The sequence below is a fragment of the Eretmochelys imbricata genome, chromosome 7, assembly GCF_965152235.1.
Source record: "Eretmochelys imbricata isolate rEreImb1 chromosome 7, rEreImb1.hap1, whole genome shotgun sequence".
Lineage (NCBI taxonomy): Eukaryota > Metazoa > Chordata > Testudines > Cheloniidae > Eretmochelys > Eretmochelys imbricata.
In genome coordinates, this window is record NC_135578.1 from 19770998 (window position 1) to 19794676 (window position 23679).

Consider the following 23679-nt stretch of genomic DNA (forward strand, 5'->3'; position numbering starts at 1 on the left):
TAGTTAAGCACATGATTTCCATGCTGCTTCCAACTCCCATGGGCCTAGGGGAATAAAATCAGACTCTCTGGATTTGAACCATCTCTTGAGAGATAGTGCAAAGCAGGAAATGTAATCATCAAGCTGTCTTGCACGTTTTCCTAAACAACACTCATATCTAACGCCTACCCAAAGAATATGCTTTTGTGACTCTTCCAAAATTGCACCCAAATAGTCAGCCACAATATTCCTCATTCAATGGCAGTCTTTAGTTTGTATATCAAACACTGTGCTCTAACTATCATATATGAATACTAACAGCTGATTGCAAGTCACTTGACATAACCTATTCCTGTTCATGAATGGCATAATAGACAGCAGGGGCAGATGATGTGCCTCAAATTACCAGAAACATCTAATTAACACACAGAGACTCGTATTAGGATAAAGAATCCGCAGATTAATTGGTTACACACTCTGCATGGTGGGATATCAACCTGAAACTTAGGGCCCAGTCTTCTTCCAGAACAGTCAATGGAAGCAGGATGGGAACCTAAAACTCGAATGGCCCTGATTTTGCAAGCCTTTGGCATACAGAGCTCCCACTGACTTCAGTAAGACACAGAGCTTTGTGTAACTGAGAGCTCACTGTACCAGACTTGGGAATGTTGAGTTTGCTCAGCCTAGTCGTTGTCCTTCATTTAGAAAAGTATAAAGCCTCATCAGTGGATTATTTCTTAAAGATTGAAGGTCTTGCTGGACAGGAAAAAGACTACTTGACCCACAAAGCAGCTAGTTTTGGTGTATCTCTATCCCATCTCCCTGCTCTGTTAGTGCTTCAGTGCCTTGTTCTAAGAACTCCTCGACCTCCTTGCATTTCTCATCTCAGTCTCCAAGCTCTCAAGGATTACAACAGCATGGTCTGGTCACAGGGGAATGATGATGACCTGGATATTCTCCACATGACCCATTTTCAATTCATGGCACCCTAGTGCCCTGATTTGGTTCACAAAGCAGCTCCAGAGGAATGTCCTCCTGACTGAGAATCAAGGTCTCACAATATGAAATGGGAAAAAGATAAAATGAAATAATAAAAAGGATTAAATGAAAGAGAAAGAAAAAGAAAAGAAAAATAGATATTGTACTATAACAAAACCATGGCCCCCTAGAACAACACATTTGTCACTATGCTATATACCATGGCCACCCAGATCTTCACAGCAACAAAATCTACAGAATTCAGATTACATCCTGCTCCAAAAGCATAGGCCTTGAACGAATGGGAACTCTCCTATCAGCTGTTAGCAGTGTAGGTTTTATGACACACAGTTCAGCAATTCTGATTCCATCCTGAGGAGCGCAGTGGTGTGTGCACACACATGGCCATAAACACACACAACATGATTCATTACAATATTAAGAAAACTAAAATCAACTTCTTTCTTCAGGCATGGACTGTCAAGCGTTAATGCTTTTGAACATACTCTAACACAATTACTATATTTATTACCTCAAATAAAAATAACAACACATACCATACGTAGCTGCTTCAATCAAGGATCTCAAACTGCTTTTACAAAGATTAATGAACTGTGCCTCACAATCCCCACATGATGTGACTAAGCATTTTACAGACGGGAAAACTAAGGCACAGAGATGCTATGTGACGTGCCCAAGGTCAGTTTCTGTCTCTAAGCAAACTCTAGCAAACAGCATGATTCACAATTTGTGTAGAACTTCACATCAAAGCTCTAATGGCCTTCAGTAGACCAGTAAAAGGAGGGTGGCAAGAGTGCTGGAGAGGTAGACCTTGCCTGCTGAGATTGGAGACTCCAGTGGGGGTTGCCAACCCTCCAGGATCGTCTGGGAGTCCCCCAGGAATTAAAGATTAATCTTTAATTAAAGATTACGCCATGTGATGAAGCCTCCAGGAATACCAAACTTGGCAACCCTAACTGTGTCCTCTCTTGACATTCTCTACATTGTTATTTTCTCTTTCGCTGCTCTCAGAGTGCAATTAGCTTGATTGAGACAATGTGTGCTCAGGTGGCATCACATAGATAAAGACAGGAAAAGTCACAGACAGCTTGGCTAAAAACAGCAATTTTCTGCCTTTGATGGAATAGACATGTATTATTGATATTATTTCATTGTCTTCGAGGGAGCTGAATAAAATGATGAATAATAAGGAAACAAAGGCCAGTTGCTGATGCTCAGCATTGCAGGCTATCAAAAGCCCATACACATCAGGAGCCCATGAATGCTTCACAATATAGCTGCACTTTCACGGGGTCTTAACATGCTTATGGCACATGGAGTGTATGGTTTATTGCTCACATCCTCCCATCCCATCATGTTACTCTTGGTGGGGGTGGGGTGGTAGGGTCTTTGCTTTCCAGCGACCATGCTTCCTGTTTTCCTGCAGGATAACCTCTTTCCAGGTAGTCGTAAACTAAACTTGATGATTAAAGTCCTGTTTCAGAGGAGACAGTTATTGTTAGGAGAGTCTCAGCTGCCTGCTTACAAGACAGACAAACTAGGAATGGGCCAAACCAAAGGTTACCAGTGTTGTGGAAAAGGTCTAGAGATCAGATCAGTGGTGGCCAATCAGTTCTTCAACTTTTGCAGACTAAGGTCTAGATCTCCATGGAGTGCACAAGCAGGGAGCGCAAGACTGTGGCACTCATGTACAGGGGCGAGCAGAGGTCACGTGTGAGCCCAGCTGAGGTTAAGTGCTAGGCTAAGTGCTCTGCACTGAGCGGGTCTTAGGTCTCATGTCCCTTCTGCATCTACTTCCTTAATATCCAGGGTTCAGGGTAAAAAAAAGGATGAGGGTGGGGCTGGGGTGAGCAGAGTATGAGCATGTCTGAGGAGAAAGCCGGGGCTGGGGGGAAGGGGGCAGGGAAGGTACCATTCTTAGCATGCTGATACAGCACTTAAGCATCCTGACAGGCTTCACTGCTCCAGTTCGACAGCAGTGGCATGGCAGAGACAAAGCAGTAAACTCACTGAGGCAGGAACGGGGTTGTCCCTCCAGAGCATCGCATTTGACTTTGTATTTATGTACTCTGCACCTGTGCTGGGCAATACCAAGCCTAAGACAGCAACTGGACCAGTCAATACCCATTGCCTACCACTCATCTGCATGCTTAACATGTCACTTGCCCAAGTGCTACTGCATAGCATAGAGCTGGACAGCTGATCACACATTTCATACATGACACAAGGATAGGGAGATTCAAGTAGCTTGAAGTTCTCAGTGCTCCAGGAAACAGAGGAGTAATAATAATGCTTTGTGTTTCATCAGAGGCAGCGTGGTGTAGTGCATAAAACTAGGAGTCAGGAAAGCTAGGTTTCATTCTTAACTGTGCCACCGGCCGGCTGCATATCTCTAGCCAAGTCGCTTTGTCCCTCTGCTTCCCCTCCTACGATTTGTCTGTCTAACTGCTTTAGATTATAAACTCTTTGTGGCAGGGACTGTGTGTCTGTAGCATACCTGGCACAATGCTGCTGTCAGAATGATCAGAGGACTTTAAAGGGATTTATAAATATTAAATAACCCTCCTAACACCTCTATAATATAGGTTTATTCTTATTATTAATTTTATAGATAGATAAACTAAGGCACTGAAATAGCAGGGGGCCTTGTTCGAGGTTTCATAATGAATTAGTGACACAGTTGGAGATGGGACCCAGGAGAGTCAACTTCCAATGGCTTTGCTCTCGGGGCTAGATTGCAACCTGTCCTGGGGAATCTGTTCAATTATACAAGGCCAAATGTGGCCCATTAAGAGCTGTCTAAATGTGTCACTTCCTTAAGGGGCACAAATCCATTGCTCCCAAGTAGAGCTTATGTTTGGGTTTTGGGGGTGTGGGTGTGTTTCAGTGTATGAAAGTTAAAGGTTTGCAAAACAGAGTGATTAATGGAGCCTGGAAACCGACCCCACCCAGTGGAAAGATAAGGAACAGCAAAGGCAATTTGACATGCAGTAATAGTGAGATGGTTGCTGCCTTGGTCTTTGCAAAACCTTTGTATTCTAGCCTGATATTTCCTTCATTGCACACAACACAGGTCTCCTCTGTGTGCTGTGATGGTTCACTGCCTTCCCTGTCCCACTGCTGCCTTACATTCCTGGCACCTCAGAGAGGGTCATGGTAGTTTATCTTCAACGCTGCCCTCAGGATCAAATAATTTACTAAACTCCTTTATTAAGTCTCCACTACACCAAGGTATCCACTAGCATTACACAAAGGTAAGTTACCTGTATTGGGTGACCACTTCTCCAGCATGACCAGTATTGGATCCACATATAACAGCACCCTGTCCAAGGTGAGCAGCTAAAATGATCTGGGATGTCTACGGCCATAAGACACAGCCTGATTCTACTCTCATTTACACCATTTGTACACAGCTGTAGGCTTCAGTGGAGTGCCTCTTGATTTCCCTCAGTGTGAGGAAATAAACTCTGCATTTGAAATATGGCTTTATTTGTATTACACTAAAAGCACCTGATGCTTTATAAACAATCACATTATTGCAGGATCAAACTAGTCTAATTGAATCTTTCCTGGGAATCCCTTCAACTCTTCATGTCAAACACCCAGCCATGTTTATTAACAGACCCTTCTTCCCTGAGTGGTGTTTTAATGTACGATTCACTGTATACCACCCTTGAGTATAACAGGAACACTGAAATAGCTGATGCTGATGCAATATTCCCTAGTGAGCTGATATTTACCCTGTTACTACTGTACCCTTCCAAAGCCACCATTGTATAGAAGGTTGGCTCCTTATCAGCAATGGTGCAACTTGTCAGTCTGAGTCTAAATGCCTTCCATTGACTGCTGGGGCTATTTTTAAGCCCATTGCCTATTCTTGTGACCAACACCCTTGTGTGTGACACCCAGGCTAGGTCAGGCAGCCAGACATCACAAAATGCAGCCTGAGGCACCCTCATGCCTTGCAGCTGTCATATTTCCCTTGGCCTGGCTTCCCAACAAAGGAGGCTGGAGAAGTTAACTCCCAGTTCAGGGGCTGCATCTCCACTTCCGACAAGCTCACACCCCGCAACCTTTGCTTCACAGTCTTATATTGCTTGATATTGGAGTTTTGTGGATGCAGTGAGAGTGCATGCATTGTTGTGGGTGCGTTGAAGGTGCACACATTTATGCGTGCATCCCCATTGAACCCTCCAAAAAGTGCTTCTCCTTTACTGGGCTTTTGTTTGTTCCTGACAGAGCTCTCAACATGATGGCACTACAATGCAGAAGAAGGATGGAGGTGTTTCAGGGGCCAGGGAACTGAAACTATCCAGCAAACTCCATAGGATTTGAAGTTACCCAGGTAAACCCCAACACTGGCCCCACAACCCCTTCCAATTCGCCACCAGCTATTAGAGCTTAAAATGTGGCCCCGATCTACAGCATCTTCTGACTTGCTCTTTTCGTAATCCAATGTGGAAGTGACTCCCTACCACACAGAGTCTCTTGTCTTCATGGGCAAAGTGTCAGGCCTAGCAAAGGAATTGTCCTTGGAGTCACTTCAGTTTCAGGGTGAAGATTGCTGAGGAGATAAAGGTGTAGCTGGGAATGGGGTCAAGTCAGGGAGGGCAGTTGTCTTAAGAGGCAGCCAGGAGGGGTGATCTGACTGAATACTTCTGCTTGGACTCCCAGAGTCCTGACACTAAAGTCTGAGGCCTTATCTCTGGTAGAGTAGTTAAATTTAAATCAGGGTTGTGGTTCAGGCCTTCTAAGTGCAGGATCCTTCCCAAGCTTTTTGGGATGCTCTGAAGCATTCGAAGCACAGCTAGCTTGGGAGAAGCCCAAAGGCTTGTGTGTCTCTAAACCTTCTCTGAATCTCTAGAGAACAACACTGAGCTGGTTGTCTCACAAGAGCAGCCCTTCTGAGGGCATCTTCTTGTTTCTATTTCTGGTCCTGGCTGGAAGTAGAAATTTCAGAGAAAGCTCCAAAAGGTATTAGCATAGGCAAAGTGAGAGGGCAGTCTGAGTTTGCGGGCTAGTGGGGTCTGAACTGCAAGTTCAGATCCAGATCTGAGCACCCCTAAAGTTCACAGCTATGTGGTTAGTTCATTTCAGTGTAGAACAAAGGACCAGCACCAAGTTTAGGTCTGGATCAAGTTCAAAGGGTGGGATGGATTTGGTTTGGATGTTTTTCTAGTACTAAGTGAAGGCTTTGGAGATGAAAAGATCCCTTATTTCACTTGAACCTGTACATGCCTACACCTCCCTGGAACCCACATTTGCCATTTGCCATCCCTAATCTGATGCTTTCCTCTATGCAGGCAAAGAAGACTCCAAAATCCATTGTTTATGGATGACTTCCATTGTTTATGGATGTCAGGGTGACTTCAGAGTCTGCGACTGAAAAGTCAAGTGTCACCTTCCTACCAGTTGGATGGATGTAAGTAAATAAGCATATGTAGCAGGCACGTACATGGGGGATGACTCCAGAGCTCCTGTAAATTAGCTAAGTGCAGGGGATAAAAGAGAGAATCTCCGTCAGTTATGTAAGAGAAGTGCACCCCTTTTGGTGGTTTTAACCAAATAGAATCACAGAGGTTAAAAAAACTACAGCATTTTCATCCTATTTTTCTAACCTGGTACCATCTGCCAGAGATTTAAAGAAAGGGATTCAAGTGCACAATTAACCAAAAAGAGCACATTCTCAAAATCAGCTTTAACTAAAATAATCAAAAGTACCAAGTGCTGTTACTCAGGGTTTCTGGATTGAGGGAACACTTCTAGAACCCTGACCAAAACAAAACTTGGAGAAGACAGGCTTGCTTTTCTACTTCTTTACATCATTTTTATGCCAGTCCAATTCCAGTGCAGTCCAATGGAGTTAGATTGGTGTAAAAATTATGCAACCCAGTGGAAATCAAAGCCCTAGGTTTTTTTATAAAACTGATACACCAAAACACCCCAAACGTATCATTTTGTCCATCATTTAAATTGTTTGCAGAATGGAGGTGCCGGCAAGTCCTAAAGGTTCCTTCATACTCACACAGAGCTCATCCCCAGGAGAGCAGGGATTCAAAGGGGGCCAGATGTTCAAACAATTCCAGGAAACCTGTGTACAAATCTGACTTTTTTTTTCTCTTCAGAAAATGAGCCTTAAAAAAAGAAACAACAGAAAACAACACCTCCTCCACCCCAATCCGCAAACTGGAAGCCTTGGAAATCTCCAATGAACAGACAAAAAGCAAAGAAGCAAAGCAAATCATAATACTTGGGGATTGACAATCCGCATTTCAGCGGAGTGAAATAAGTATATCCCAGCTAGACACCAGTCAGAATCACATGTTCTGGATACAGCAAGAAGATCTTATCAGCTAGGTGATTTCATGCCTTTATTCAGGCTAATTTTCCCTCGGGAGTGAGAAACCATAAACCAAAACAACAAACTCCAGTTGTTGGATTTTTTTTTTAATCCAAATTCAGCTCTGCTAGGCCAGCCCCAAAACAGTTGTTTTAGCAAGATTAGCTCATTTCCAAATTCATGGTACTATTTTTGGCATCCAGACATGTGTACCTCTGCCAACTCTCCCCAAGCGACAGTACTTCTGAACTCTTTCATGTTTTACAACTGCTCTGTGTTGTCTGAGGATTTTGCTACAAGCGGGAGAAGACATCACTTCATTGGGTAGTTGGACAATTTTTCTACACTTCATCATTGCACGGCGGTGTTTTTACAGGGCAGCTAATGCTCCCTTGGCACCCAGAAGATTTGCGTGAGAAGACAACAAAAGGAGGTGGGAATGGTGGGGGTAGGAAATACAATCCACTGTCAGTATTCTTTAACTATATCAGCACTTTCTGAGGGAAGGACAACAGGGGGTTGGAATTTATTCTATTCACCATCAATCACAATGAGCCAATAATGGCCCAAGGTTTTTGTGAAGAGTCTGGAAAGCTGGGTATGCATGGCCACAGGTGGAATTCCATAATCCTGCAATTCTGGAGGTGGAATTCTCCATCGTAAGTGGAGGGCTCAGTGCTGTGACCCCTCTCTTCCTTCTGCAGATTAAGTTCTATGGCATGGGCTCTTCACTGGCCATCTGTCAGCAATTTCTCCCCACCTCCAATCCCCAGAGTGCAGGACTAAGAAAGAGGCTCACAACTTTTCAGATCAGATCTCATTGCATTGATCACGCGTGTCATCCCTCAACCTCCAAGAGACTCCAGGTCTGTGGATCTGGTGCTGTATCCACTAGAAAGTCTCCCATTGTCATTAGTGGGCATTGGATCAGGACCTACCTGGCCTGCTGGCTGGTTGCCTCAGCTTCCCTTCTTAGGTCTGTGGGCTCTGCCATATTCAACAGAAGTAACTCCTTACCATAGTACTGAAGAAATGCAATGCTCATAGCTCTGATACTCCTGGGCTAGCTGTAAGCACAGAGCGGGGAGAGATGGCTACTTGAGGGTACACCTACACAGCCCACGGCAATGCGCCTCCCAGCCCAGGTGGACAGACTCATGCGGCTTGCACTACCATGCTAAAAATACTTGTGGAGACATTGCAGGGTGGGCTAGAGCTCGGGCTCCGACGCCTGGAGAGGGGGTGGGTATCCGAGCCTGATCTCCAGCCTGAGCAGCAATTTCAAAGCATTGTCTACACAGCTATTTCCAGAGTGCTACTGTGAGCCCCGCAACCCTGTGTCTGTTGACCTGGGCTGGGAGGCTCGCTGCCATGGGCTGTGTAGACATATCCAAGAGTCAAGGATGTTTTCATCCTTGTTTTTCTTCCCTTCCCCCTTGAGTGTTTCCTATATTCCCCAGATTGTTCCAGATCTCTTACTTTATGAACGAGGCTGGGATCCCCCTGGCTACTCTCCTCGTCTTCTGAACTCTTCTGTTCCTCATCCGATGTGACGTCCTCCACGGGTACCACAGAGACAGGGCACACCTTGTAAGGCTCGGTATAGGCACTGTAAGCAAAAGGAACAGATCAGCCCATTGCATTCTCACCTTGCACTCCTCGTCACTGTTACTCAGACATAAGTGTTCCATAGGCAGCTCAGACACAGCTAGTGGCAGGTAAACCATGTAGGTCTGTTAGACTTGGGGAGCAGGATTCCTGGAACTTCCTGCTTTTTGACAGTAAGTTCAGAGGCTACCATGAATGTGAAACATCATAGAAGGAAAGTTAACAAAACTCTTTAAACCTCCCAAAAAGTATGGTGTTTTGGTTCAGGCCAAGCTTGGGGCAATAGTTTGACCAGGTTCATATTTTAGGGCCACAATTCGAACTGGTTTGCCCTTTGCTAGATACAACCACCCCAAAATGAATATAATAAAATAATGACTAACAATGCTAATTAATAATAGAGCTTAGATACTGAGATGCTTGGTTCTCTAGGAATTCTTCAGATCAATAAAACAGCACAATAGTAACACCAATAACCATAGATAAAGTGCTAGGCATGGGCTCAAACCAAATCCTCAGATCTAAATATTTGTGAATTGTTTCAGTGGAATCTGAACGCAGATCCAGATTCCGCAGCTTTGGCTCATCTCTGTATTTGATCGCACCTTCCACCTGAGGATCTCCAATCATTTTGCCAATGTGGATGAATCATGAGCCTGAATGCCAGTCACAGAGTACTATGAAGGTGGCCATGGGTGAGTTAGTGTGACTAAGGGCTGGATTTGCCCTGGATTTCACTTAGAAAGTCCACTAGGAAGGGAGTTTACAACAGTACATATAGGCTGCAATTTCACTGGCACTGGGGTAAAGGTGAATGGGGCAGAGGAGACCTCCACAACCCGAAATGTGGAGAGCACAGGCTAGGGAGAAGCCATGGCCAGAGAAATCACTGATCTCCTGGGGAGTATCTATGGTGGGGGCTTCATTTCCCAGAGGAAACTAAAGCTGTCCTACCAAGGTATAATCCCCCAAGGAATGGCTGCTGGTGGAAACATCACCTGCGCGTCCTCAGTGTGAATCAGCACTGCAGTGACTGGACACCCACTGACACAGAAAAAGTTTTTTTTGCCAAAGGTAGAGTATGAATCTAGCCCTTAGTCCCTATGCTCTGAGGGCCCAATCCAAAACCTGCTGAAGAGAATGACTGTGGACCAGGCCTGATTTTTCTTTCAGGAATGCAGTTCCCCGCTGAGGGGAAATTATTTGATTTTTACATTTATTTATAAACAGTTAGCTCTGTCACAGCTCCTCCGAGATCCTCATTGCCGGAGTGCAGTGGAGATCGCTCCAATGGTTCAGAGGGGAGAGAAGCTTCGGGGAGCTGCTCTGCATACTCTGCGGCAAGAGGATGGTTGTAGGTAGAGAGGTTGAGCCTGTTCTGTTCCTAAGCATTGTCTTCACTTGTTTATTATTAGTGTCTGTGGTTTTTCAGTGTGGGCGGCATCACTGCACTTCCTAAACCCTGCCTAGCTGCAACAACAAAGGAGCCTCTGTGGATCAGCTCCACCCCTCACTTCCAAGCTTTTATTGATGGTAATTGCTTTATTACTTTACTTTCCTCACTCCTAGTGCCTGAAATATATACAACTCTAAGGCCAGCTTATCTTCACTAACCCTCTCATCTATCAGGGAGTCTGACACTGTGGAGTCACAGGCTGCTGTTTTATAAGTGATGTATGTGGGTGGCATTGGCAGCAGAACGCTAGGGGCAGATGCTCCCAAAGCATATCATTTTAAAGGTGTGTCTAGACAAATTCTATTAGTGTTAGGGGGCTATATTTCTACTGATCTCCCGTCCTCCTCTGGTTCTGCTACCTATGGTCTGTCCTCAGGCTGAGTCAGGCTTCGAGGCGTAACTCTTTTCTTGAATCTCTGATTGTCTTAAACTCTTCTCCCATCCTAATACCAAGATCCAAAACTCATCAAAATCAATGGTGGGCTTTCCATTGACTTCAGCGGGCTTTGGATCAGGCCCTAAATAAAAGTATCTCCTTCTCATATACTAACTCTGCTCCACCAGCTCTGCCTCACTTCATCCTACACCCTGTCCTACTCCCTACATTCCCCCGAGCTTCTCTCCTCATTGTTCTCTTTGACTTTTCTGTCCCCTTCTTGCTCCCTCACCTACCTATGCTTCAGCCTCCCAACCCAATATAAACCTCATGCCCTCTCTCATTTCCTTCAAAATCCTTATGAAAGCCCAGCTGTTCCTAAAAGCCATAAGTCCTCTGTGATGGGATGCTCACCCCACACTACAATGGAGGGGTTAAAGTGGCTCAGAAGGACTAATTAGCTGGCTAGGCTGCACCTTGGGGGAGACTAAGGCTTGATGACAAGCACTAATTGAAGATGTAGCCCATCTGTGCAGGAGTAGGTGGAGGCTTGAATAAAGCCAGGAAGTCAGAGCAGAAGGGGGTGACAGAGTGGAGGTCTGCAGTCACTCTCTCGGTCTAGGGAGGAGTGAAGGAGGAAACCCAGGGGCAGAGCAGACGCCTGGGGATCCACACCCTGAGGGAAGAAGTTACCCAGAAGGGTGTTGGAGAAGAAAGCCAGCAGAGGGCAGAGTAGAAAGAAGCCCATGGAAATGGCAGCAAGGGTTGAGATGGTGCAGACCTTGGCTGCTCATTGTAAGGTCCCTGGCTTGGAACACAGAGTAGTGGGCAGGCCCAGGTTTCCCTACCAGCTATTGCGGAAGTGGCACAGTCTTGATTGGGAAGACTGTGTGGAACGGTACCAGACAGAGGATCTGATGAGACATTTTTACTCCAGGAGGGGAAAACTGTATAGTGTCCTGGCCACAGAGCCAGGCCTCAGAGAGGAAGCACTGCGACTCCTACACAGCAAGAGGGGCTGCAGCACCAGTGAGTGACAGAACGGGGCCTCAGTCCAGGCAGAGCTAATCCCCAGATGCAGCCACAAGGGGGAGGCCCAGTGATGAGTAGACCCTATCACAATTTGGTGGAGAATGCAGGCATGGCAGCTGACCAACACGAGGAGCCTGAAGGCCTGCAATTAGAGTTTCCAACTTTCTAATCTCACAAAACCAAACACCCTAGCCCCGTCCCTTCCCCGAGGCCCTGCCCCTGCTCACTACATTTCCCTTCCCTCGGTTGTTCGCTGTCCCCCACCCTCACTCACTTTCACTGGGCTGGGGCAAGGGGTTGTGGTGTGGGACAGGGTGAGGGCTCTAACTGGGGGCACAGGCTTTGGGGTGGGGCCAAAATGAGGAGTTGAGGGTGTGGGAAGGGGCTCCAGGCTGGTGGAGGGAGTTGGGATGCGGGGGGGGGTGTAAGGGCTCTGCTGAGGGTGCAGGCTCTGGGGTGGGGCTGGGGATGAGAGGTTTGGGGTGCAGGAGGGGGCTCCAGGCTGGGGGGGTGGGGCTGAGGGCTTCTGAATGTGAGAGGGGGCTGCTGGTTGAGGCAGGGGGGTGGGATGTGAGACTCTGTACGGACTCTGGGCTGGGGGTGTGGGCTCTGGGGTGGGGCCGGGGATGAGGAGTTCAGGGTGTGGGAGTGGGGTCTGGACTGGGGCAGGGGGGAGTGATGGCTCCAGCTGGGGGTGCAGGCTCTGGGGTGGGCCCTGGGATGAGGGCTTTGGGGTGCAGGAGGGGGTTCCAGGATTGGGGGGGTCAGGGCTGGGGCAAGGGGTTGAGGCATGGGCTTACCTCGGGTGGCTCCCGGGCAGCAGCGCAGCAGGGCTAAGGCAGGCTCCTTGCCTGTCCTGGCTCCACACTATGCCTGGAAGCAGCCAGCTAGGGTGACCAGATAGCCAGTGTGAAAAATTGGGACAGGGGGTGGGGGGTAATAGGAGCCCATATAAAAAAAAGTCCCAAGTATCGGGACTGTCCCTATAAAATCGGGACATCTGGTCACCCTACCTCTAGCAGGTATGGCTCCTAGGTGTGTGTGTGTGTGTGGGGCCGGGAGGCTCCACACTTTGCTCTTGCCCACAGGCACCGTCCCCCCAGCTCCCACAGGCCATGGTTCCCAGCCAATGGGAGTGCAGAGCCGGTGCTCGGGGCAGGGACAGCAAGTGGATCCCTGTGGCCCCCCCAACCTAGCAGCCAGAGCTGCTGGCTGTTTTGGGGGCACAGTGCAGTGCCAGGACAGGTAGGGACTAGCTTGCCTTAGACCCGCAGCGCTGCCAACTGGACTTTTAACAGCCCAGTCAGCAGTGCTGACCAGAGCTGCCAGGGTCCCTTTTCGACTGGGCGTTCCGATCAAAAACCAGACGCCTGGTGAACCTACCTGCAATAGGGAAAGGACAGGGAAAGGGGACCATGGAGCCACCATGTGCGGAAGCCTTCTTTGCAGAGGGCAGATATACCCTACTGAGCTGGGCACTCTAAGCAAGGAACTGACTATGGCTATTGGGAATTAAAAATGGGCCACACTGGCCAAAGAGCCTGAAATAACATACAGTTTGGGAATAGAGTGTCCATCTCTTTGTTGTGTAACGACATCTGTTTATTCTCAGGACACACTACCAAGAGCAGAGTGCATGTTGGGTGGTGAATGACATGTGCTAAGTAATAAGTGCTGTAATGACTGTGTGGGCTTTTTGTGCGATACCACAGCACAGGGTAGCTGAAAACCTCTGTTAATTGTTGGCACATGAGTCACTAGTGAAAAGAGTGAGGCTTTTATTTTTCAATTCCTCCTCCCACTCATGTGGCTAGACAAGGATTCCCCCACTTCTCTAGCCCCGTTGGTGACTCTGCCCTCTGATAGAACAACACATTCTGATCCTGGTCAGTCCTCAGGTGAACAAAGTGACAGAAGACTAAGTATAAGAAATAAAAATATGCGACAATCACCTACAGAAGTGGCTCGAGCCAAAACCTGCCTAAGTCTGATCTCACTCACACCAGCATACAGAGGGTGTAACCCCGCTGCGATCAATGGAAAACTATTGTAAGGGAGACGAGAAGGAAGTTTGGCCACTACAGCCTCTTAAAAGTTATTTTGCCTCATTAGCTGTGGAAAGGGCAAAGATAATGAACTTTGTCCTATAATGATGTATAATGAAGATGCCTGGAAAATGCAGAATTGTTCTGGCTAGATCCTCCAGCCTTGCAGGACGCCTGATTCCATGAATCAAGGGAAATACTGTGTACTGGAATGTAATATGCTGTAAGGCAGGGTTCCCTTCAGGATCTTTGTAGATTCTGAATCCTTCACTTCCTGACCTGTGTAGATTTGCTTCTATGTAATGCACCATCGATAAACTTGGATGATAATTATGCTAGAGTGCAGTCTCAATCCCCTGAAGCTGGTGACACAGAAAGTATTGAAATACCCACAAAGTTTTCCTCCTCTCTTCACAATTACAGGACTGAGGGCAAGATAAAGCCATGGGGTACGAGTTCCATATACTTGGAAAATATTTTTGTTGAGAATCTAAGCTGTGCAAGTTGTATCAATGTACTATGGGGATGGGTGTCCTGACAATGCATGATGATGATTGATACTTTAGTACTTCAGCTTCTGATCCCGGGGGCGGGGCGGTGGAGGGGGAGGGGAAGGGGGCAGAAATTTCTGAGACCAGGCAAAGGTGAATAGTGATCAAAAGAAAAGTTAAGACAACTCCTCTCTCTTCCTCTACCTCCCTTCCCCCAAAAAACGTGCAATTTGAGTTTGGCTGAAGGGTCATATTTTATCTGAACTGGTTCACTCATCTCTCGTTATAAACATCCATGAGTTAAACACACAGAACAAAAAGGCTCTTGAATTCCATCTCCTCCTGCCAGTGTTGGTTTGAAATTTGCCTGTTTAAAAGATTAAAGATTATTTCACTTAGGATCCACCATGACATGTTATCCAATGTCATGGGGATGAGGAAAGACCTGGTAACCTAAAGTTTCTTCCCAAAGGATTATAATAATAATAAAAATAATAATTAATAATTTAATAATCTCTCATTAATTCTATCATGCATTTTTAAAATGACAAGTGATTTAGTGGCATTATCTTCTGAATGGGGCTGGAAAGAAATATGAATGAGAGATGGGTTTTTGTGCCATAGATATTCAGGGCACACAACCTGCACAATTACAAATGTATCCCTTCTGCAATCATTCATATTCGATCCTGATTATTTATGGTGGGCAATATGTTCTCCTTCTCAGAAGCTATTATTCTCTACAGTGTAAGAATTTTAAGCAGAAAGAATCTCAGAAAGGGCAGTGGAAGAAGGCAGAGGAGCTGGGCTAAGTGTTCTTTCCTGCTCAGGGATATGAACGAGGGGGCGATAGGGCAGTAATAGAGAAATAAGTGCTTCTAAAATCCCCCTTAGTCCCATGTCAGAGATCAGAAAGTATATGGGTTTGAGATATTGGGAATTCTCCCTTTCTGACAAGTTTATCTATTTGCCTAATAGATCTTGGATACTGCTGGGGGGGGGCACAATAAAAGAAATAAACAAAGTTGCAAAGCCATCTTGCTTCACATGACACGCCAGATTCTTGATGGTAAAATAAAGAGCAATGGACTTGCTATGATAGTAATATCTTGGATCATTGAGTCTAGAAATCAAAATACATCTCACACACACCAAGGATTGTCTTATATTCATATTTGCTCGGGGGAAAATTGCTCAGGATGCTGTTGTGCCATGATATCCCAACAACTGCCTACTGCTAACTCATAACTGCAGGGTTTCTTGCATATTCCTAACTCTAGAGCAGCCAGTATTGGCCGCCAGTGGAAACAGGATAGTGGACTAGATGGCCCATTGGTCTGATCCAGTGTGGCAGTTCTTATGAAATTTATATCAACAAGATGAAATACACCAGGGTGCACCCTCCCCCACCCCGGGTAGCTTAATGATGATGTACAAAGGTATCATGTACTGATGGAATCACAGTGTGAAGGTACAATACCATCGCATTTAGGAGCTGCTTTGCAATGTTCAACTTTAATATTCCAGATTATCTGCTGTGGGAGTGCTAGGATGGCAAGATATAGGTCCTAGGAAAATCACAGATGTCCTATATGTTTGGGGACAGAGGTGACCAGAGTGTGTGAAACTCAGACGGGTTTGGTTCACAGAGATTTTGTGTACATTGTCTCCCCAGTTGTGCTTCATATGGATTTGCATGCAAGTCCCAAGGATAAACTCAGACTAAAGAGGTTTGCCTGATGTTAAGTTCATACGAGGCAAAACAATCAGCTTTCTTGCCATTTACCCCCGAAACCTCAAATCCTTAGGATTCACCTGAAATGTGACTCCAACTTTGCTTGAAACTCAGCTCCAAGTTTGCCGAAAGGTTTCTAGATCTGGGTAAATTTAGAGTGAGCTTTGGACTGGCAACAACTGCCCTCTGTATTTCCTCTAGTTTAAGGTATTCAATCAACCCCGCATCTCAGAACACCACAAACTTGGGGGAAAATCAGATTAGATATTAATTTAGCAGCTGGCCCTCTGTTTGTACAATGAACCAATCCAAACTGCACCCCCATCCCACAAATCTGAACCCTCTTGATCTTTAGACACGTTTGGATTCAAATCTGAATTCAAACTCGGAGACACAGGCCTAGGTCTAGTTTTTCCATAAACTTTTCACACGGTTTTAGTAGCAAATGTTTTCATTCTGCTTCATGCCCAGGTCCCCTTAACTGCTCTCTGACCACTGATAGAATTATGTGCTCGTGTGGGGAAGAAGCTAAAGAAACTAACTGTTCCTTCGTTCAGACAAAGCATCTGTGGATTTAGACCTTTAAAATGACAATGGATGATATTTTGCTTAGCCTGTTAGGTAATTCATCCACTGAATGTGTTGAGGGAAAAGCTAATCATGTTTTAATCCTATTTACTGCTCATGGTTTCGAGTTTGCAATCCAAGCCCTGGAGTTATACCTGCCGGGAGCTGTACTTGTTACTTTTTATTAAATATGTATTATTGCCCTTGTTTCCTAATATTCACTACAAGAGTCTCAGAACTCAAACTTTCTCCTGGCCACTGTATAGTGCGGGGGGACATGAACCGTTCTGGATTCCCTCCATTTTCTTCTCCCATTGACTAGAGGGAGTAAAACTAGAACTTTTTGCTCCAGCCCCTTGAACTTCAATGATCTGGATAAAAAGAATCCCAGGTTGGAATCACACCTCATTTTCATTTTGCTTTTGAAAAACGCAAACCATTACAGAGATTGGGCATAACTGGACCCTTCACCTGACAACTCCCCTCCTTCCCCGTGAATGTAGGTGGTTCAGATAACTTGGAACCCAAATATTCAAAACCCAAACCTGGTCTCATTGACTGCACACCCTTGCCATCTACGCTTTCCTGCTCCACAGATCCTACATAAAAATGACACTTGCTCCAACCAAAGAAGGATGGACGTGGTTCTCTACAACTCATCCCACTGCTCTTGTCCTATGTGCAGAGAACCACAGGATGCTGATATAGGATGTTCCCTGCCAAGCAGGAGCTAAGCAGATCATGTCTCAATCTCTGTCCAAATTACAAAGGAACATGCTCAGCCTTGAGCTCTGATTCCATCTAATTTTTTCATCCCAAACAGACCATTTATTATCACTTGTAAATAGCTCATTACTTTAGCTTTACCTAACTAGGACAGAAGATGTTTGCGTGTCAGTGGGATCTTTTGATTCTCAGACTCAATGTGCAAAGCCTGGTTAACTCTGCAAAGCTCTCTTTATGCTAAAGGAGACAGAACTATGTCAATTGCAACCTTGCCCAAGGACTCTGATGGCTACTCTGTTTGTGCAAGTGCTTCATTCAGAGAGTAACTCCAGAACAATTGCTTTTATAGCCATCCTGGGAGGCAAGCAGTGCTGCAAACTCAAGACCATTTCACTTATCGTTTTGTTGGCTTCTCCCCCATCCCCCAAACTCTGGGCTAAGCATGAGGAATCAACACTGCAGCGCGGGGAGAATGAGCATCCAGAGGAAACGCTGGAACACAGAGCAGAAGTCAGCAGAATTCAACGGAGAACAGGACAGCCATGGGGAAAGGAGAGCAATTTGTGAAGCCTCGGAGGGAAGGCACAGCTGAAATGCAGTTTCAGTAACAGAAATGCCAATCTCAACTGCTAAAGTTGACTGAATTTCCTTTTCATTCTGTGTCCCGCTCCCTAGATATGGGGGCCTGATCCTGGAAACTTTCTTTCAGCAAAAACTCCCATTAGACGGAATGAAGACTTGCCTGCAATGAGGTTTCCATGCTCATTAGAGATGCATTGCGGACTGGTGAATTGTTCTGAAATGCTCTGTTTGGTGTTTTAAGGGATAGAGACTGAGACTTGCCCCACATGTCCATGCAGGGAGTAACGGAGAGTAAAACCCCTTTATGCCCCCGTGCAGGCTATCAGCATCATGCTGCATGCATGTTGGAGTAACCAGTTGCGGCACGCCCACTTATTCCCATCCTGGAGCAGGTGAATCAGGAGGGTGTTGGGAAAGGGTAGAACTTTAGCCTCACCCCTGTTCTTGTTTGAATGTTGTCATTCACTGCTGATATAGCCCAGAGGAAAATTAGCACTACCTGGAGCAAAGGAAGGGGTGAGGAATGGTGACTCAGTGGGTATATGTGAGACAGACTGCTTCCTGGGGCTACTTAGGGGGAGGCGAAAGTCTACCTCTGAAAATGGGTGGGGCAAAATTATCTTTTCTAGTCCATAGAGAAGTCAGAAGATCCATCAAAGGTATAGAGATCAGCAGTTCAGATCAGAGAAGAAAAGTTTACCCCATCTATTTCATTAGTTCCCAAAGCTCACCAACAGATTTGGAGCATGTTTGATTCTATTATTTCACCTAGCTTCACTTGTAAAGAGATGGGGGTGCCTCCTTGTCCTCTTTCTTCAGTGGAGAGCTGATTGTTTGAAACTTTTCTGATGAGAAATGGCTTTTTCATCAAAATAAAAATGTTTATGGAAAATGTTCCTTATGGCTGACACATTCTGGGGTTTTAATGAAAACCCCAAAATAAAAAAAAAGTAAAAATTTTAAATTTGCAGTAAAACTTTTTTAGCTAACAAGTTTTTGAAAACCTAAAAATGCTTGGTTATGGTTTTTCACCAAAAAACAAACCATTTGCCGGACATTTTAAAAAAATGAAAATATTTCGATATTTCCAGTGAAAAACAATTGGCATTTGTTTAGACCAGCTCTCCTACATCCCAACAGCGAAATTCCAGGGTCATGGTCCCCTTCTCTCATAGGTGAATGATTTAAACAGAATACTTGGCTATGTAGGGGGACAGTTTTACCTGCTACCAAAGAAGGGTACCTAATAGCACTATGACAGCTGTGAAGCCAGCGTGCAACCTATGGTAGATTGTCTTGTTAACTTGCTGATGATATTTAAGTGGGCCTGTATCTTTCTTTATTAAAAACTCACAAAAGAGATGAGCTATGAAGTGGTAAAGAGGCTGCTAGCTCAGCACAAGCCAAAGCACCAGCAAAGCAGATAGAGGAATACATGGGGAGGCTTATGAACAGCTTAGCCTGTTTCTCTCTCCCGCCTCTCTGAAACTGCCTTTCTGCAATTTGTAATTGTTTGTCCCAGCAGACGCAGGATTAAGTTTCCCGCTCTCTCCCAAAGATAAATGACTACATTATGCTCATGTAAGAGCACATTATAATTTGGTAAGAATGCCTGAGTATATTACTGTGGTAATCATTATGAATGAGGCTATTAAAGGCTAGTACACTAGCAAACCTTGCAATATTGCCTTCCTGTGGCACGGGACCTCATTTACTGGAGCACTTCACTCCAGCAGCACTGGTTTATTTTTAAAGGGATGATAGTGGATTGAACTGTTATGAAATTAGTAGGTCCTCTTGTCCAGCTCCAGAACCAATGCAGGATTGTTCCTTACAATATATTCTCCAGCACCTTCTCCTGACCAGTCTGACTGAGGTCCTGGGGCATCTTCCATCAATTTAGGGAGACATAGTCTAATAAAGCTCAGTGTCAGAAAGTCCTTCCTGACATTCAGCATCCATTTTCCTTTGCTTAACTACATACCATTATCCCTAGTTATGTTCCCACGTTCTTATGCTATGCTAAAAATGTCTCCCTCCTGGAGCGTGGATCCTGAGCTACAGCTGAGGAACACTTGGCAATGGATGTGTTGTGCAAATGTGTCTTTAAGTCATCTTTCCACTCCCTCATTCTTGTGTGTCTCTGCACTGGGTCCAGTTGCCTGGGGCTGCTTACAGCAGCCTGTGGGATGCTATAAATTGTGCTGATTGCACTGAGATCAGTGCAGTTATGCCAGCAGGGAATTTGACAGCTAAATTCTAATCCCATCCCTGACACTGACTCACTGTGTGATCTTGGGCAAGTCAATTAACCTCTGTTAGGCATTCAGAAAAATGGGGATAATAACGCTTGCCCACCTTTAGAAGGAACTTTGAGATCTAGGATGACGTGCTGTACAAGTGTAAGGAATTATTATGTAATGAGGAGCACAGACCATCTTGGTTGCCAAATAGGAAAATAACCATGTTGAGGAGAAGCCAGGGTTTGTGATCTACACTATTCTGTCCTACTAATGACCTCATCATTGACTGACTTGGGGCTGCCCTTTTACTTTCACATCAGCCCCCCATACTATGCTTTGGAAGTCTCATGGTTTGTTCAATTACAAGAAAGTGTTATTTTCATTACAGGTAAATAGGAAAAAGAGCCATGGGCAATAGATTGCAATGCTGCTTCTTCAGCACAGATGTGCATTCATTTCAATTTCATGGGTAACGTCCAGTTTGTGGGTGGGATTTTCAAAGGTGCCTGGGGCACCCAACTCCCATTGAATGTCAACTCCCTCAGATGACACTGAAAAACTCATCCTTAAACTTTTCTCTTTGCCTCTGGAAGCCCTGGGACTCACAGAGAACTAGCTGGCTGTTGCAGCTGCTCACATTAAATCCATCCAGCTATTCAGCTGACCCGAGGCATGAAGAAAACTCCTTTTTTGGGGATCCAAATGGCTCTCTACTTTTCTTAATTACACGTTTTGTTACTGCCTTTGGCAACATTGGAAAGGTTGCAGTCCAGAATCAAAGCTGATTAACATTTACTCTCCAGTGATTATTTTCTTTCCAGTCCACTCACATGTTGGCCCTTTCCATGCATGGAAAGAGCACATGTTCTCATCATCTCTGAGAACACACTGCGGGTTGCTGTGCACTGTGGTCCTTTTGTTTTGGTTCTCATGCTGGTTTCTCTGCACCACAATACAGAGCTTCACTCTCTGATATCCACAAATCTGGGAAGCCGAGATCTGCAATAGGCCTGCTTCAGACTGTTAAGAAATGGACCTGGGTTGGAATGCACTCACTCTAGTAGCTTGTGTTCTGTATGCCATATACCTGCATACAATTTCCTCTGTGCATCTGGCCGAGAGAAATGGGATTCCTCCATGCTATGTGAGATTTTTGAAAAGCAGCATAAGAAAGAATTCCTTGAGATGCTGAATCTGAGAGCTGATCATTCCTTTTACTTCAGCAGGAGTTTCTCTGGTACCATGTGCTCCATTTGAACTGTGGGACTTCAGGAGAACCCATCTAGTGAGCAGACTTTTCCTCTGCCAGGGAGCGTAGCCCATAAAACCTCACACTTCAAATGTTCCAAGGGCCTCAGATCATCCACTCCAATTTTATTCAATGGGCCTGAATATTTTATTAAAGCAATGAGGCATGCAACAGTGTATATAAAATGTTGGAGCAATTACATGCTCTATTTGTGCATGCAACTAGCCCTATATTATGTGTGCAAATGGGGTAACTGAGTACCCAAACAGCCATGATTAACATGCAGCTACTTTTCACACACAGTCTTGGCAATTGCACACATGGCCTGGGCATGAAATCACACGTGCATTTTTCATGTGGAATTGTGCATCCAATTTGTTTTTAATAAAGCGCTCTGGCCCAGATCTCCAAAGGTATTTAGGCTCATGCATGCTTATGCCTTTCCCCTGGCTTCCACCCTTGGAACAGTGACCAGTGAAGGCTGCAACTCTGCTGGAAAAGCATCAATGCTGAGTTTACTCTGAGATTCTCTCACTGAACCCCTTGAGTGGGTCCCATGAGATAGCTCCCTTATAATATCTTCATGGCCAAATGTCTTCTGCAAAGGTCAGTGTCATTAGGAAGACAGGGTAAGGCTGAGCATTCAATAGGCACTAGAAGATTTTAAAAGCAACCTGGCCTTTGCTTTCTATTGCAAGGTGGTTTGAATCTCTTCTGATAAGGGAACTGGTGCTATTCTTGATATTTCAATAGCAAATCTGTTTAGAAATTATTCTGAAAAGATAAAGTAGATAATAGACCCTGACTGGATCTTTGGAACAGGTGAAGATGAGACCCCCACCCCCTTCTCTCCACACTGCCAGGGAATCCATGCCAGGTTTCACAATGAGCCCAGGACATGCTTAGACAGGACTTTGGGAGTTTGGTGAGTCAAGTGCAGTGTGAATACCCAAGTGGTCCAGACATGATCAATAAAGTTCATAGTTATGCACCTCACTATCCAGTCTCAGTGCTTTGAATTAAGAAGCTTCCAGTAAAGTGGGGCACAACGATAGTTACACATTATCCCCAGCAGCTTCCTATTTCTTTTGTCTTTAATCTTGATCAAGACGGACAGTACCGCTGACTAACAGCTGATTAGCAACTTGTTATTAGTTACAATCTTTTGCCAAGCAGCCTATTCAGACCTAGTAGCAGCTGCCCCAACTAAAATGCTGTAGCTTGAACTATCTTTGCTCGGGCATTTCTCATCTCAACTGCCATCTGGTGTTCCCTTGTACCTTGTGAAGAAAAGGTCTTCATGATTTCTTCCCTAACACTCCCCAGCATAGGGATATAGGGCTTGCCACACCAGATCAGCCCTAAAGTCTATCACGTCCAGAATCTTATCTCTAAAAAAGGCCAGTATTTCAGAGGGAGGCAAAAATCCCGCATAATGCATTTTACCAATGTTATATGTGGTAGGGGAAAAATCCTTCCTGACCCTTGCAGATGATCAGCATCAGATTACCCCAGTTCGGGCATACATGGCTGGGTGAACTTGGATCTCTTTCTAGAAAGCAACCAGCTCTTTGATTGTACTGCAGTGCAGAGAAAAAGAACAGCAATGGGGTTTGTGTTTGTTTGCCAGCCTCCTTCAAAGTAAATGTCCCTTTAGTGGGGTTGGAGGGAAAAATATGCTACAATAGGAAATTTATCTTCACTTTCCCTGTTATTTCAGCTCAAAACCCAGTACCTCTAAAGTCATCAGGAATTTGCATGATGAGACTGCTATCTTTTAAGATACTAATGTTCATCAAAAAGAAAAGGAGTACTTGTGGCACCTTAGAGACTAACCAATTTATTTGAGCATGAGCTTTCATGAGCTACAGCTCACTTCAAGTCTCTTAAGGTGCCACAAGTACTCCTTTTCTTTTTGCGAATACAGACTAACACGGCTGTTACTCTGAAACCTAATGTTCATCACTTACTCTAGTTGTGTTACCTTTCTCACATTGCGTTCAAATGTACTCTAGTACTTCGGGCAACTTAAATAGCACATGCTTCCAGTATGTAAAGTGTGCCCCTCAATTTATTATCTTAAACTATCCTGCAACGAGGCTAAGATTTTCTATAAAATTAACCATTATAGAGTCATAAATGTTCAAAGCCTCTGTAAAAGGAGATGTGCATTTCTTAAGTCAGCTAAATGATACTCTTCTTTAGATCATTAAAATTTCTGCAAAGTAAAACTTAATATAAGCAATCAACT

General features: G+C 45.0%; 1 protein-coding gene across 1 annotated transcript in view; it reads right to left on the reverse strand.

Moving 5' to 3' along the window:
- FGD5 (FYVE, RhoGEF and PH domain containing 5) overlaps positions 1 to 23679 on the reverse strand; it is a 141126-nt gene that overhangs the window by 77509 nt on the left and 39938 nt on the right. The window contains exon 2 of the mRNA XM_077823061.1: positions 8798 to 8927. Within this exon, the coding sequence (XP_077679187.1) occupies positions 8798 to 8927 (130 nt within the window). The remainder of the gene's footprint in view (positions 1 to 8797; positions 8928 to 23679) is intronic.